The sequence below is a fragment of the Pseudophryne corroboree genome, chromosome 3 (assembly GCF_028390025.1).
Source record: "Pseudophryne corroboree isolate aPseCor3 chromosome 3, aPseCor3.hap2, whole genome shotgun sequence".
Lineage (NCBI taxonomy): Eukaryota > Metazoa > Chordata > Amphibia > Anura > Myobatrachidae > Pseudophryne > Pseudophryne corroboree.
The window spans coordinates 749,572,537-749,587,206 of record NC_086446.1 but is presented as its reverse complement, the minus strand read 5'-3'; the positions used below and the strand labels follow the sequence as shown (position 1 = coordinate 749,587,206).

Here is a 14,670-nt window from a genome sequence, read left to right as displayed (position 1 = left end):
CTGGCCCTGCATCCAGAATTTTGAAGTTGACAATGGTGAAGCAGTCATTATATTCCGTCACATTCATTCCCCTAGCCTGTATCATCTCCTGAACCATAATGCATATAGAATAGAGCAGATCTGGTGCATTTATATTGGGGGGAAATAGGATGAATATGGACAGAATCATCAATTTCTTATAACTGGATACTCTTCTGCTTCAGGTTTCACGTATAGGGCTCATCGTCCACAGAACCCAGCACCTGGGCTTTCAGCTGTTGTCTGGGTCTGCAGGCTTCCTGCTGGCTGGATACGCGGTGGGTGAGTACCTCAGAGACCTGCTCCATAGACTGTACCATAACTGTAATTGTTCTCACTATAACTCCAGGCGATGTCTCAAAACCAATGTACCTACAAGGTCTGTTCTGATAAGAGGACAGTGTGGGACCCCTAACTAGAATCTGTACACTCCAATAGACCCGGATATGTCTCTCCTGTAGGAATAACACAGGGTGCAGCACCTGGCTCTCTTGCCTCTGTGATAACACTGGGCCATACGGCGCTTTTACACACCGGCTCATTTGTTGCGGCAGCTCAATGTCATGTACAACATGTATGTACTTTAATGCTCATGACTGCAGATGCCAAATATGGGCACCAAATTTAGGGCCTAATTCAGACCTGATCGCAACAGCAAACTTTTTCTCTAATAGGCAAAACCATATGCACTGCAAGGGGGGCAGATATAACATGTGCAGAGAGAGTTAGATTTGGGTGGGTTATATTGTTTCTGTGCAGGGTAAATACTGGCTGCTTTATTTTTACACTGCAATTTAGATTTCAGTTTGAACACACCCCACCCAAATCTAACTCTCTCTGCACATGTTACATCTGCCCCACCTACAGTGCACATGGTTTTGCTCATTAGAGAAAAATTTAGCTGTTGCGATCAGGTCTGAATTAGGCCTATAGTGTCTTATAATGGTTAACAGTAATTGTTGTGACTCATGATCTTACATTGAAATTGCCGAGATTGACCAACATACAGAGGTTTCATGACAGGAAACTTGCACTAGATATAAAGAAAATACATAAAAGAAGCTCTCTGCTGATTGGTTGGTCACAGTATAATGTACTCTCTGCTGATTGGTTGGACACAGTATAATGTGCTCTCTGCTGACTGGTTGGTCACAGTATAATGTAAATTTGCACCGTTTTGCAAGGTTAGTAAATAACTAACTTTTGTTAATTTTTTTATTTTTGTACACTTTAAAAAATAAAAAAATGAAAAAAAAAATGATGATGACAGAATAACAATTTGGATTCTAAATCTTTGTGGCCTTCGCATTTCGGGCTTAATTCAGAAATTTATGCAAACCCAATGGTTTTTCTCCATCTCCGATATTTGTTGAACTGCGCATATGCAAGATCGGTACTGCACATGTGTTGATCAGGACCTGGGCTCCTGGACGCAGTGCGGCTGCAGACGTCAGGTGAATGACAGTTCGGAGGCAGGGAGGGGCCAGCGACAGGGAGCGTTTAAAAAAAAACGAGGTGTGGCTGCCTCGTTTTTCGAAGCGTGCTGAGGCCAGTGTCTGTGCCTTCCGACGCAGCTTCACTAGCCCTGGGAGCGTGAGTTACCCAGCCACCCTGAGTAACATAAGGGTTATTCAGATGACCGATTTTTTTGCGCAGATTATAAGATGCGACGTCTTCAGATGCAGCAGCGAATCAGAGAAGCCGGCAGGAGGTGCATTAGCATATTATCGCACAGCAGCGTCTGAGCAATATTCATCCATCTCTGAAAGAGGCCCGTCATGTTAAAAACATATTGTCCGCCTCTGTCAGGGCACAGGCAGAGGACACGCTGTTCAAGAACTTGTAAGCAGAGGCGTGAAAAGCATTTCACACCGAGATTCCCCAGTGACTGAAGCATGTTCTAGGGAAATAACAGGACTTGATGTTCCATGAAAGGCTCTCTGGGTTGCAGAGCATTAGGAGAATGTCATTGTATAACTGGGACGTGTCAGTCTCCGGCACAGGACAAGCGATCTGCCCTGGATTCCGTCAGACATAGTGTCCGAGCTCAGCATGTGGCTGCGTTATCCGTGGAATGGAATCTGTGCAGTCATAGATGAAGCCTGTATGTATCAGGGTCACCTCTGCACCACCAGGCACTGGCTCAGAGCATGGACGGCTCTCTAACTTGTCAATTCATATAAATATTTTTGTTTGGTAGCATATCAGTAGCAGCTAGTGGGGTGTTTTATCTTTGCTGTGGTTCTTTATTTGAATTTATGGTTCAGTAATACAAAGACAAAAAAAAACCTAAAAGAAAGGCAAAAGGACTAACAAATAAAAGAACAACGTTACAGCAAAGTATTTGGTAAGGTTTAGAAATAGGAAACCGTGATTATGCAAATGCCTGAAAAGAGTCTGGGCCTCTGGCTTCTCAGATACGCACCATCGGATCACCATCACAAGAAACATCGGACCTGGATAAGACCCTACGGGGCGCTGGCAAGGCACTGGTTTGGATCTCCCACACTAATCTGTTTACAATATCTACACATAATATCTTATTACAGTAATCGGACTCCTTTCGGTGCCCACTGGTCCCTAAACCGGAGCCAAGGACTCTTAGCCCACTAACTGCATTTAGAGCAACCGAACACTGGTTTTTGCACCACACATACATTCCTGTAGGAACCTGATCCCATGGAGGTGCATTTTACAGGGCTCGTTATGCTGCTCTGAGCCAAAGCAGTTACATGGGCTGCCATCAGGGGGGGACTGTCGGGACTGGCGTCTCAGGCCTGGAAGGTGAGGGAGCCCCTGGCTCCTATCACGGATACCTGGAGACCTGTACCAGGCTGTGCAGCAACAATGGGCTGATGCACAGGGAGGACTTCATAAAAACAAGTCTTCCCTGGGGATCGGCTCTCTGAATCATTCCTGCAGATCTGTGGCGCTCTACCTATAGGTGACGCCATGCCACATGACGTCACATAGGGGTGGAGCGCTGTGGTGCAGCAGAATACCGCGTCCTAGAGCGAGATTGCACTGCAGAGGAGAGGACAGAAAGACCAACCAAAGAGGAAGGTAAGTAATTAAAAATATCAGATTTTTTTTGTGTCAGCATAAGGTAGCGGGTAGGGGCTGCCTATTTGTCAGTCCTAGGCCCAATGCTTTCTGATGGCAATCCTGGTGGGCTGCTATGGCTATGGATAACTCCTGTATTTATACCTTTTTGGAGTCTGTAAGCAAGGGTCAATTTATCTATATTATTGTTTAAGGGGCTGTTGGGAAATGTATCAAAACCTTGTAAAGAATGTAAACGTTACCCAAAGCAACAGCTATGGACAACTTCTCCCTGTCCACTTCTCCGCTCTTTAGAAAGTTTAATACATTTAACCCTAAGGGCTCTATTTAATAAACTGAAAACATTTTTTTCTACAGCATCTTTGGGCCTGATGGCTGCTGTGCAGTTTCGCACAGCGGGCGATTATCGAACTACTGCGCATGCGTATGCACCGCAATGTGCAGGCGCATCACCAAACAGCGACAGGATGGTGCGAACATTTTTATTGCACGGACGTTGTTAAGGTGATTGACAGGAAGAGAATGTTTTGGGTGGTAACTGCCTGTTTTCTGGGAGTGTCAGGAAAAACGCAGGAGTGCCCAAGCGTTTTCAGGGAGGGTGTGTGACGTCAGCTCCAGCCCCGATCAGCCTGTTTTCTTCACACTGGAGGAGTAAGTATTGGGCTACGCACAGACTGCACACACTGCACAGAATGGGAAAAACATTCGATGGTGAGTGTGATGTGAACGGTTTTGCAGCTGTCCGCTGACTGAGGGGAATTTTCGCACAGCATACACATGCAATCGCACACTTGCACGGGGCAAATTTTCCCTCCCCCTGGGGGCGACTATCTGATCGCAGGACAGTGTAATCTGCAGCACAGCGCCTAGGTCTGAATTAGACCCTTAGTCACATACAGTCGTAGTTTTGTTTTCACTCTATTTATTACTTGGAAAGTCTGCCTTTTCATTTATACATTCCGATCCTGCAGCCCCCATAGGTGATAATGTAACACTATTTCTATAGGTGAGAGAAGCAAAGCTCCCCTTCCTTTTTGAGAAATATGAAACCATCTCTGGTTGTCTTAATGCGCCTTTTTACCTGCAGTAATAGAGAAAAACAGGGAAGAGGCTTAGGCCCTCATTCCGAGTTGATCGCTCGCTGCTGTTTTGCACAGCGCAGCGATTAGGTTACTACTGCGCGCCGTACGGGTACAAACAGCATCGTTGCTGTGCAATGCTTCTAGCGACGAATCCATTCGCATAACCGATCACAAGGAGATTGACAGGAAGAAGGCGTTTATGGATGTCAACTGACCGTTTTCTGGGAGTGGTAGGGAAAACGCAGGCGTGTCCAGGCGTTTGCAGGGCGGGTGTCTGACGTCAATTCTGGGACCGGACAGGCTGAAGTGATCGCAAGGGCTGAGTAAGTTCAGACCTACTCAGAAACTGCAAAAAACTTTTTCGTCCCGCTCGGCTGCACACGCGATCACACACTTGCAAAGCGAAAATACACTCCCCCACTCCCCCGTGTGCGGCGACTATCTGATCGCTGCTCTGCAAAAAATAGCTAGCGAGCGATCAACTCGGAATGAGGGTCATTTTCTCTTTATTCTCTAGAACCCCCGGACGGCTCTCCGCTCCCCTGCCCGGCTCTCTATCTTTGCCACTCACCTGGCCACCTCTCCATCAACAACTGATGTCATCGATGCTGAGGCCCCGGACTGACATCAATATCTTTCTTCTTTTCAGTGCTCGATACTCTCTTTATAACTGGTTATTTCTGGTTTTATCCCTGTGAAAAACCAATAAATATATAAAAAAAAACAAAAAAATAAGATTTTACTCACCGGTAAATCTATTTTTCGTAGTCCGTAGTGGATGCTGGGAACTCCGTAAGGACCATGGGGAATAGACGGCTCCGCAGGAGACTGGGCACATCTAAAGAAAGATTTAGGACTATCTGGTGTGCACTGGCTCCTCCCCCTATGACCCTCCTCCAAGCCTCAGTTAGGAACTGTGCCCGGAAGAGCTGACACAATAAGGAAGGATTTTGAATCCCGGGTAAGACTCATACCAGCCACACCAATTACACCATATAACTCGTGATAGGAACCCCGGTTAACAGTATGATAACAAATGGAGCCTCTGAACAGATGGCTCGCCTTAACAACCCGATTTTTGTAACAATAACTTTGTACAAGTATTGCAGACAATCCGCACTAGGGATGGGCGCCCAGCATCCACTACGGACTACGAGAAATAGATTTACCGGTGAGTAAAATCTTATTTTCTCTGACGTCCTAGTGGATGCTGGGAACTCCGTAAGGACCATGGGGATTATACCAAAGCTCCCAAACGGGCGGGAGAGTGCGGATGACTCTGCAGCACCGAATGAGAGAACTCAAGGTCCTCCACAGCCAGGGTATCAATTTTGTAGAATTTTGCAAACGTGTTTGCCCCTGACCAAGTAGCAGCTCGGCCAAGTTGTAAAGCCGAGACCCCTCGGGCAGCCGCCCAAGATGAGCCCCCTTCCTTGTGGAATGGGCTTTTACAGATTTAGGCTGCGGTAGTCCACCGCAGAATGCGCAAGCTAAATAGTGCTACAAATCCAGCGCGCTATAGTCTGCTTAGAAGCAGGAGCACCCAGCTTGTTGGGTGCATCCAGGATAAACAGCGAGTCAGTTTTCCTGACTCCAGCCGTCCTGGAAATATAAATTTTCAGGGCCCGGACTACGTCCAGTAACTTGGAATCCTCCAAGTCCCTAGTAGCCGCAGGCACCACAATAAGTTGGTTCAAGTGAAAGACTGATACCACCTTCGGGAGAAAGTGAGGACGAGTCCTCAACTCTGCCCTATCCATATGGAAAGTCAGGTAAGGGCTTTTTCATGACAAAGCCGCCAACTCTGACACATGCCTGGCCGAAGCCAGAGCCAACACATGACCACTTTTCATGTGAGATATTTCAAATCCACGGTTTTAAGTGGCTCAAACCAATGTGATTCCAGGAACTCCAAAACCACATTGAGATCCCAAGGTGCCACTGGGGCACAAAAAGGGGCTGAAGATGCAGCACTCCCTTACAACGTCTGAACTTCAGGCTGACATCCTTCCTGGCTTTGATCAGGATCAGAATGACTTCCTCCGGAATGCCTTTTTCACTCAGGATCCGGCGTTCAACCGCCATGCCGTCAACGCAGCCGCGGTAAGTCTTTTAACAGACAGGGCCCCTGCTGCAGCAGATCCTGTCTGAGTGGCAGAGGCCATGGGTCCTCTGAGATCATCTCTTGAAGTTCCTGGTACCAAGCCCTTCTTGGCCAATCCGGAACAATGAGTATAGTTCTTACTCCTCTTTTTCTTATTATCCTCAGTACCTTGGGTATGAGAGGGAGAGGAGGGAACACATAAACCGACTGGTACACCCGTGGTGTCACTAGAGCGTCCACAGCGATCGCCTGAGGTTCTCTTGACCTGGAGCAATATATTTTTTATTGAGGCGGGACGCCATCATGTCCACCTGTGGTCTTTCCCAACGGTTTACCAGCATTTGGAAGACTTCTGGATGAAGTCCCTATTCTCCCGGGTGGAGTCTGCTGCGGAAGTCTGCTTCCCAGTTGTCCACTCCCGGAATGAACACTGCTGCCAGTGCTACCCCATGATTTTCCGCCCAACGGGGAATCCTTGTGGCTTCTGCCATTGCCCTCCTGCTTCTTGTGCCGCCCTGCCTGTTTACATGGGCGAGCACCGTGATGTTGTCTGATTGGATCAGTACGGCTGGTTTTGAAGCAGGGGCCTTGTTTGGGTTAGGGCCTTGTAAATGGCTCTTAGCTCCAGAAAATTTACGTGAAGTGAAATCTCCTGTTTTGACCACAGTCCTTGGAATTTCACTCCCTGTGTGACTGCACCCCAGCCCCGAAGGCTGGCATCCGTGGTCACCAGGACCCAGTCCTGTATTCCGAATCTGCGGCTCTCTAGTAGATGAGCCCTCTGCAGCCACCACCGCAACGACACCCTGGTTCTTGCCGACCGGGTTATCCGCTGCTGTATCTGGAGATGGGACCCGGACCATTTGTCCAACAGGTCCCACTGGAAATTCCTTGCGTGGAACTTTCCTAATGGAATTGCTTCGTACGAAGCTACCATTTTTCCCAGGACTCGTGTGCATTGATGTACCGACACCTGTCCCGGTCTTAGGAGGTTTCTGACTAGAGATGACAACTCCTCGGCTTTTTCCATTGGAAGAAACACTTTTTTCTGGTCTGTTTCCAGAATCATTCCCAGGAACAGAAGACGTGTCGTCGGGACCAGCTGTGACTTTGGAATTGAGAATCCAGCCCTGCTGTTGCAGCACTTCCCGAGAAAGTGCTACCCCCTTACCAACTGTTCCTTGGAGCTCGCCTTTATCAGGAGATCGTCCAAGTACGGGATAATTAAACTCCCTTCTTGCGAAGGAGTATCATCATTTCGGTCATTACCCTGGTAAAGACCCTCAGTGCCGTGGATAATCCAAACGGCAGCGTCTGGAACTGATAGTGACAGTCCTGTACCACAACCTTGAGGTACTCCTGGTGAGGAGGGCAAATGGGGACATGCAGGTAAGTATCCTTGATGTCCAGAGAGACCCTGTAATCCCCCTCGTCCAGGTTCGCAATAATCGCCCTGAGCGATTCCATCTTGAACTCGAATCTTTTGTTATATGTGGTCAAGGATTTAAAATTTAAGATGGGTCTCACCGAACCGTCCGGTTTCGGTACCACAAACATTGTGGAAAAGTAACCCTTTTCCTGTTGAAGGAGGGGTACCTTGATAATCACTTGCTGTGAATACCGTTTTTGGATAGCCACCAACACTGCCTCCCTGGCAGAGGGAGTTGCCGGTAAGGCAGATTTTAGGAAACGGCGGGGGGGAGATGTCTCGAATTTCAGCCTGTACCCCTGAGACACTGTTTTAAGAACCCAGGGATCCACCTGTGAGAGAGCCCACTGTGCGCTGAATCTCTGAGAGGGGCCCCCACCGTACCCGGGTCCGCCTGAGCAGCCCCAGCGTCATGCTGTGGACTTACCGGACGCAGGGGAGGACTTCTGCTCTTGGGAACTAGCTGTGTGCTGCAGCTTTTTCCCTCTACCTTTTCCTCTTGGCAGAAAAGATAAGCCTCTAGTCCTCTACTTTTCTGGGGCCGAAGGGACTGTACCTGATACTACAGTGCTTACTTTTGCTGTGGGGTAGCTTGTGGCAAAAGTTTTGATTTCCCAGCCGTAGCTGTGGAAACGAGGTCTGAAAGACCATCCCCAAACAGTTCCACCCCCTTATAGGGCAAACTGCCATGTGCCGTTTTGAATCGGCATCGCCCGACCATTGCCGAGTCCATAACCCCCGTCTTGCGGCAATGGTTTTACATATCGCTTATTAGTGATGCCAGTCGGCAAATATCCCTCTGTGCATCACGCATGTATAAGACAGCGTCTTTTATATGCTCTATTTTCAGCAAAATATTGTCCCTATCTATAGTATAAATATTATCCGACAGGGAATCTGACCACGCAGCTGCCGCACTGCACATCCATGCCGAGGCAATAGCAGGTCTCAATATAATGCCCGTGTGTGTGTATATAGCTTTAAGGGTAGTTTTCTGCTTTCTATCAGCAGGTACTTCAGGGCGGCCGTATCCGGAGACGGTAGTGCCACCTTTTTTAATAAGCGTGTAACCGCTTTATCTACCCTAGGGGGTATTTCCCAACGTGACCTATCCTCTGGCGGAAAAGGGTACGCTGCTTAGAAATTATCAATTTCTTATCGGGGGAAGTCCACGCTTCCTCACACACCTCATATCAATTCCTCAGATGCAGGAAAACTACTGGTAGTTTTCTGTCACCAAACATAATACCCTTTTTTTTGTGGTACCTGGGGTATTATCAGAAATGTGTAATACATTTTTCATTGCCTCAATCATGTAACGGGTGGCCCTATTGGAAGGTACACTAGTCTCATCGTCGTCGACACTGGAGTCGGTATCCGTGTCAACATCTGTGTCTGCCATCTGAGGTAGCAGCCGTTTTAGAGCCCCTGATGACATTTGAGACGCTTGGACAGGCACAAGCTGAGCAGCCGGCTGTCCTGTGTCGTCAAACCTTTTATGTAAGGAGTTGACACTGTCACGTAATTCCTTCCATAAGTCCATCCACACCGGTGTCGACCCCGCAAGGGGGTGACATCCCATTCACAGGCATTTGCTCCGCCTCCACATCATTATCCTCATCATACATGTCGACACAGCAGTACCGACACACAGCACACACACAGGGAATGCTCTGACAGAGGACAGGACCCCACAAAGCCCTTTGGGGAGACAGAGGGAGAGTATGCCAGCACACACCAGAGCGCTATATACCACAGGGATATCACTATACAGAGTGTTTTTCCCTTATAGCTGCATAATATATTTATACTGCGCCTAATTTGTGCCCCCCCCTCTCTTTTTAACCCTTTTCTGTAGTGCAGGACTGCAGGGGAGAGCCAGGGAGCGATCCCTCCAGCGGGGCTGTGAGGGAAAATGGCGCCAGTGTGCTGAGGGAGATGGCTCCGCCCCTTTTTCGGCGGGCTTTCTCACGCTATTGTAAAAGTTCTGGCAGGGGTTAATAAACACCTATATAGCCCCTGGGGCTATATATGGTGTCAGTTCGCCAGCCAAGGTGTTAATATTGCTGCTCAGGGCGCCCCCCCCCAGCGCCCTGCACCCATCAGTGACCGCAGTGTGTGGTGTGCATGAGGAGCAATGGCGCACAGCTGCAGTGCTGTGCGCTACCTTGGAGAAGACAGAAGTCTTCAGCCGCCGATTTTCCGGACCACCTTCTTGCTTCTGGCTCTGTAAGGGGGACGGCGGCGCGGCTCCGGGAACGGACGACGAGGTCGGGTCCTGTGTTCGATCCCTCTGGAGCTAATGGTGTCCAGTAGCCTAAGAAGCCCAAGCTACCACCACTTAGGTAGGTTCGCTTCTTCTCCCCTTAGTCCCTCGGTGCAGTGAGCCTGGTGCCAGCAGGTCTCACTGAAAATAAAAAACCTAACATATACTTTCTTCCTAGGAGCTCAGGAGAGCCCCTAGTGTGCATCCAGCTCAGCCGGGCACAGAAATCTAACTGGGGCTTGGAGGAGGGTCATAGGGGGAGGAGCCAGTGCACACCAGATAGTCCTAAATCTTTCTTTAGATGTGCCCAGTCTCCTGCGGAGCCGTCTATTCCCCATGGTCCTTACGGAGTTCCCAGCATCCACTAGGACGTCAGAGAAAGCCATCTTTAACATAAGTGAAAGATGTGAACAATCTACTCGCTGGAACAGCGCTTTTTTACATGAGCTGTCCCAGCAGAAGTTTTCATATAAATATGCCAAAAATACATCTGTAGTCAATAAAATCCCTGAATCTTTCCATAGATAGTGATAGCAACACTGACCTCTACAGGCTTTAAAGCATTTTTCACACTATAATGAAACCCCCAAAAAACTCCCATATCTGACGGGATCTGTCTCCGCTCCTATGTATGTGAAGTCACCCATTCACACTCTGCACTTCTGAAAATACTGAAAAGCTGTCAGTCGCCGGCTACCTACTAGGAGAAGCCCCCCTCCCCGCCAAAAGTGGCAAACGGCTATGGCTGAGAAATATTATTCCAGTTATTTCATGAGTATTATTCCATTTAGTAATGCACGTTCATTGATATAAATGTCAAATAGAAACAAATTAATTATTGCCACAATCATTTCCTTTAAAATGCAATAATAATTACTGTTCCTTTAATCGGGAATTGCAGGTGAGCCTATCCTGTGCTCCTGTGGAGAGCCTATTGCAGGTGAGCCTATCCTGTGCTCCTGTGGAGAGCCTATTGCAGGTGAGCCTATCCTGTGCTCCTGTGGAGAGCCTATTGCAGGTGAGCCTATCCTGTGCTCCTGTGGAGAGCTTATTGCAGGTGAGCCTATCCTGTGCTCCTGTGGAGAGCTTATTGCAGGTGAGCCTATCCTGTGCTCCTGTGGAGAGCTTATTGCAGGTGAGCCTATCCTGTGCTCCTGTGGAGAGCCTATTGCAGGTGAGCCTATCCTGTGCTCCTGTGGAGATACTATTGCAGGTGAGCCTATCCTGTGCTCCTGTGGAGAGCCTATTGCAGGTGAGCCTATCCTGTGCTCCTGTGGAGAGCCTATTGCAGGTGAGCCTATCCTGTGCTCCTGTGGAGAGCCTATTGCAGGTGAGCCTATCCTGTGCTCCTGTGGAGAGCCTATTGCAGGTGAGCCTATCCTGTGCTCCTGTGGAGAGCTTATTGCAGGTGAGCCTATCCTGTGCTCCTGTGGAGATACTATTGCAGGTGAGCCTATCCTGTGCTCCTGTGGAGATACTATTGCAGGTGAACCTATCCTGTGCTCCTGTGGCGAGCCCATTGCAGGTGAGCCTAAACTCCTGTGGAGAGCCTATTGCAGGTGAGCCTATCCTATGCTCCTGTGGAGAGCCTACTGCAGGTGGGCCTATCCTGTGCTCCTGTGGAGAGTCTATTGCAGGTGAGCCTATCCTGCGCTCCTGTGGAGAGCCTTTTGCAGGTGAGCCTATCCTGTGCTCCTGTGGAGAGCCTATTGCAGTTGAGCCTATCCTGTGCTCCTGTGGAGATACTATTGCAGGTGAGCCTATCCTGTGTTCCTGTGGAGAGCCTATTGTAGGTGAGCCTACCCTGTGCTCCTGTGGAGAGCCTATTGTAGGTGAGCCTATCCTGTGCTCCTGTGGACAGCCCATTGCAGGTGAGCCTAAACTCCTGTGGAGAGCCTATTGCAGGTGAGCCTATCCTATGCTCCTGTGGAGAGCCTACTGCAGGTGAGCCTATCCTGTGCTCCTGTGGAGATACTATTGCAGGTGAGCCTATCCTGTGCTCCTGTGGAGAGTCTATTGCAGGTGAGCCTATCCTGCGCTCCTGTGGAGAGCCTTTTGCAGGTGAGCCTATCCTGTGCTCCTGTGGAGAGCCTATTGCAGGTGAGCCTATCCTGTGCTCCTGTGGAGAGCCTATTGCAGTTGAGACTATGATCCTGTGTAGAACCTATTTCAGGTGAGCCTAAGATCCTGTGCAAAGCCTATTGCAGGTGAGCCTATTCTGTACTCCTGTGGAGAGCTTATTAAAGGTTAGCGTGCCCTGTGCTCCTGTGGAGAGCCTATTGCAGGTGAGCCTATCCTGTGCGCCTGTGGAGAGCCTATTGCAGATGAGCCTATGATCCTGTGCTCATATGGAGAGCCTATTGCAGGTGAGCCTATCCTGTGCTCCTGAGAAAAGCCTAATGGAAGTGAGCCTATCCTGTGCTCCCGTGGAGAGCCTGTTGCAGGTGAGCCTATCCTGTGCTCCTGAGGAGAGCCTAATACAGGTGAGCCTGTTCTGTGCTCCTGTGGAGAGCCTATTGCAGGTGAGCCTATCCTACGCTCCTGTGGACAGCCTATTGCAGGTGAGCCTACCCTGCACTCCTGTGGAGAGTTTATTGCAGTTGAGCCTATCCTGTGCTCCTGTGGAGAGCCTATTGCAGGTTATCCTACCATGTACTCCTGTGGAGAGCCTACTGCAGGTGAGCCTGTTCTGTGCTCCTGTGGAGATACTATTGCAGGTGAGCCTACCCTGTGCTCCTGTGGAGATACTATTGCAGGTGAGCCCATCCTGTGCTCCTGTGGAGATACTATTGCAGGTGAGCCTATCCTGTGCTCCTGTGGAGAGCCTATTGCAGGTGAGCCTACCCTGTGCTCCTGTGGAGATACTATTGCAGGTGAGCCTATTCTGTGCTCCTGTGGAGATACTATTGCAGGGGAGCCTATCCTGTGCTCCTGTGGAGATACTATTGCAGGGGAGCCTACCCTGTGCTCCTGTGGAGATACTATTGCAGGTGAGCCTATCCTGTGCTCCTGTGGAGATACTATTGCAGGTGAGCCTATCCTGTGCTCCTGAGGAGATACTATTGCAGGTGAGCCTATCCTGTGCTCCTGTGGAGATACTATTGCAGGTGAGCCTATCCTGTGCTCCTGTGGAGAGCCTATTGCAGGTGAGCCTACCCTGTGCTCCTGTGGAGATACTATTGCAGGTGATCCTATCCTGTGCTCCTGTGGAGATACTATTGCAGGTGATCCTATCCTGTGCTCCTGTGGAGATACTATTGCAGGTGAGCCTATCCTGTGCTCCTGTGGAGATACTATTGCAGGTGAGCCTACCCTGCGCTCCTGTGGAGATACTATTGCAGGTGAGCCTATCCTGTGCTCCTGCGGAGAGTCTATTGCAGGTTATCCTACCATGTACTCCTGTGGAGATACTATTGCAGGTGAGCCCATCCTGTGCTCCTGTGGAGATACTATTGCAGGTGAGCCTATCCTGTGCTCCTGTGGAGAGCCTATTGCAGGTGAGCCTATCCTGTGCTCCTGTGGAGATACTATTGCAGGTGAGCCTATCCTGTGCTCCTGTGGAGATACTATTGCAGGTGAGCCTATCCTGTGCTCCTGTGGAGATACTATTGCAGGTGAGCCTACCCTGCGCTCCTGTGGAGATACTATTGCAGGTGAGCCTATCCTGTGCTCCTGTGGAGAGCCTATTGCAGGTGAGCCTATCCTGTGCTCCTGTGGAGAGCCTATTGCAGGTGAGCCTATCCTGTGCTCCTGTGGAGATACTATTGCAGGTGAGCCTATCCTGTGCTCCTGTGGAGAGCCTATTGCAGGTGAGCCTATCCTGTGCTCCTGTGGAGATACTATTGCAGGTGAGCCTATCCTGTGCTCCTGTGGAGATACTATTGCAGGTGATCCTATCCTGTGCTCCTGTGGAGATACTATTGCAGGTGAGCCTATCCTGTGCTCCTGCGGAGAGTCTATTGCAGGTTATCCTACCATGTACTCCTGTGGAGATACTATTGCAGGTGAGCCCATCCTGTGCTCCTGTGGAGAGCCTATTGCAGGTGAGCCTATCCTGTGCTCCTGTGGAGATACTATTGCAGGTGAGCCCATCCTGTGCTCCTGTGGAGATACTATTGCAGGTGAGCCTATCCTGTGCTCCTGTGGAGAGCCTATTGCAGGTGAGCCTATCCTGTGCTCCTGTGGAGATACTATTGCAGGTGAGCCTATCCTGTGCTCCTGTGGAGATACTATTGCAGGTGAGCCTATCCTGTGCTCCTGTGGAGATACTATTGCAGGTGAGCCTACCCTGCGCTCCTGTGGAGATACTATTGCAGGTGAGCCTATCCTGTGCTCCTGTGGAGAGCCTATTGCAGGTGAGCCTATCCTGTGCTCCTGTGGAGAGCCTATTGCAGGTGAGCCTATCCTGTGCTCCTGTGGAGATACTATTGCAGGTGAGCCTATCCTGTGCTCCTGTGGAGAGCCTATTGCAGGTGAGCCTACCCTGTGCTCCTGTGGAGAGTCTATTGCAGGTGAGCCTATCCTGTGCTCCTGTGGAGAGCCTATTGCAGGTGAGCCTATCCTGTGCTCCTGTGGAGATACTATTGCAGGTGATCCTATCCTGTGCTCCTGTGGAGATACTATTGCAGGTGAGCCTATCCTGTGCTCCTGTGGAGATACTATTGCAGGTGAGCCTATCCTGTGCTCCTGTGGAGAGCCTATTGCAGGT

At 49.6% G+C, this 14,670-nt stretch overlaps 1 protein-coding gene across 1 annotated transcript in view; it reads left to right on the top strand.

The window, feature by feature from the left end:
• Positions 1-14,670, top strand: part of HOGA1 (4-hydroxy-2-oxoglutarate aldolase 1) — a 94,662-nt gene that overhangs the window by 28,400 nt on the left and 51,592 nt on the right. Inside the window, exon 5 of the mRNA XM_063962335.1 lies at positions 204-300. Within this exon, the coding sequence (XP_063818405.1) occupies positions 204-300 (97 nt within the window). The remainder of the gene's footprint in view (positions 1-203; positions 301-14,670) is intronic.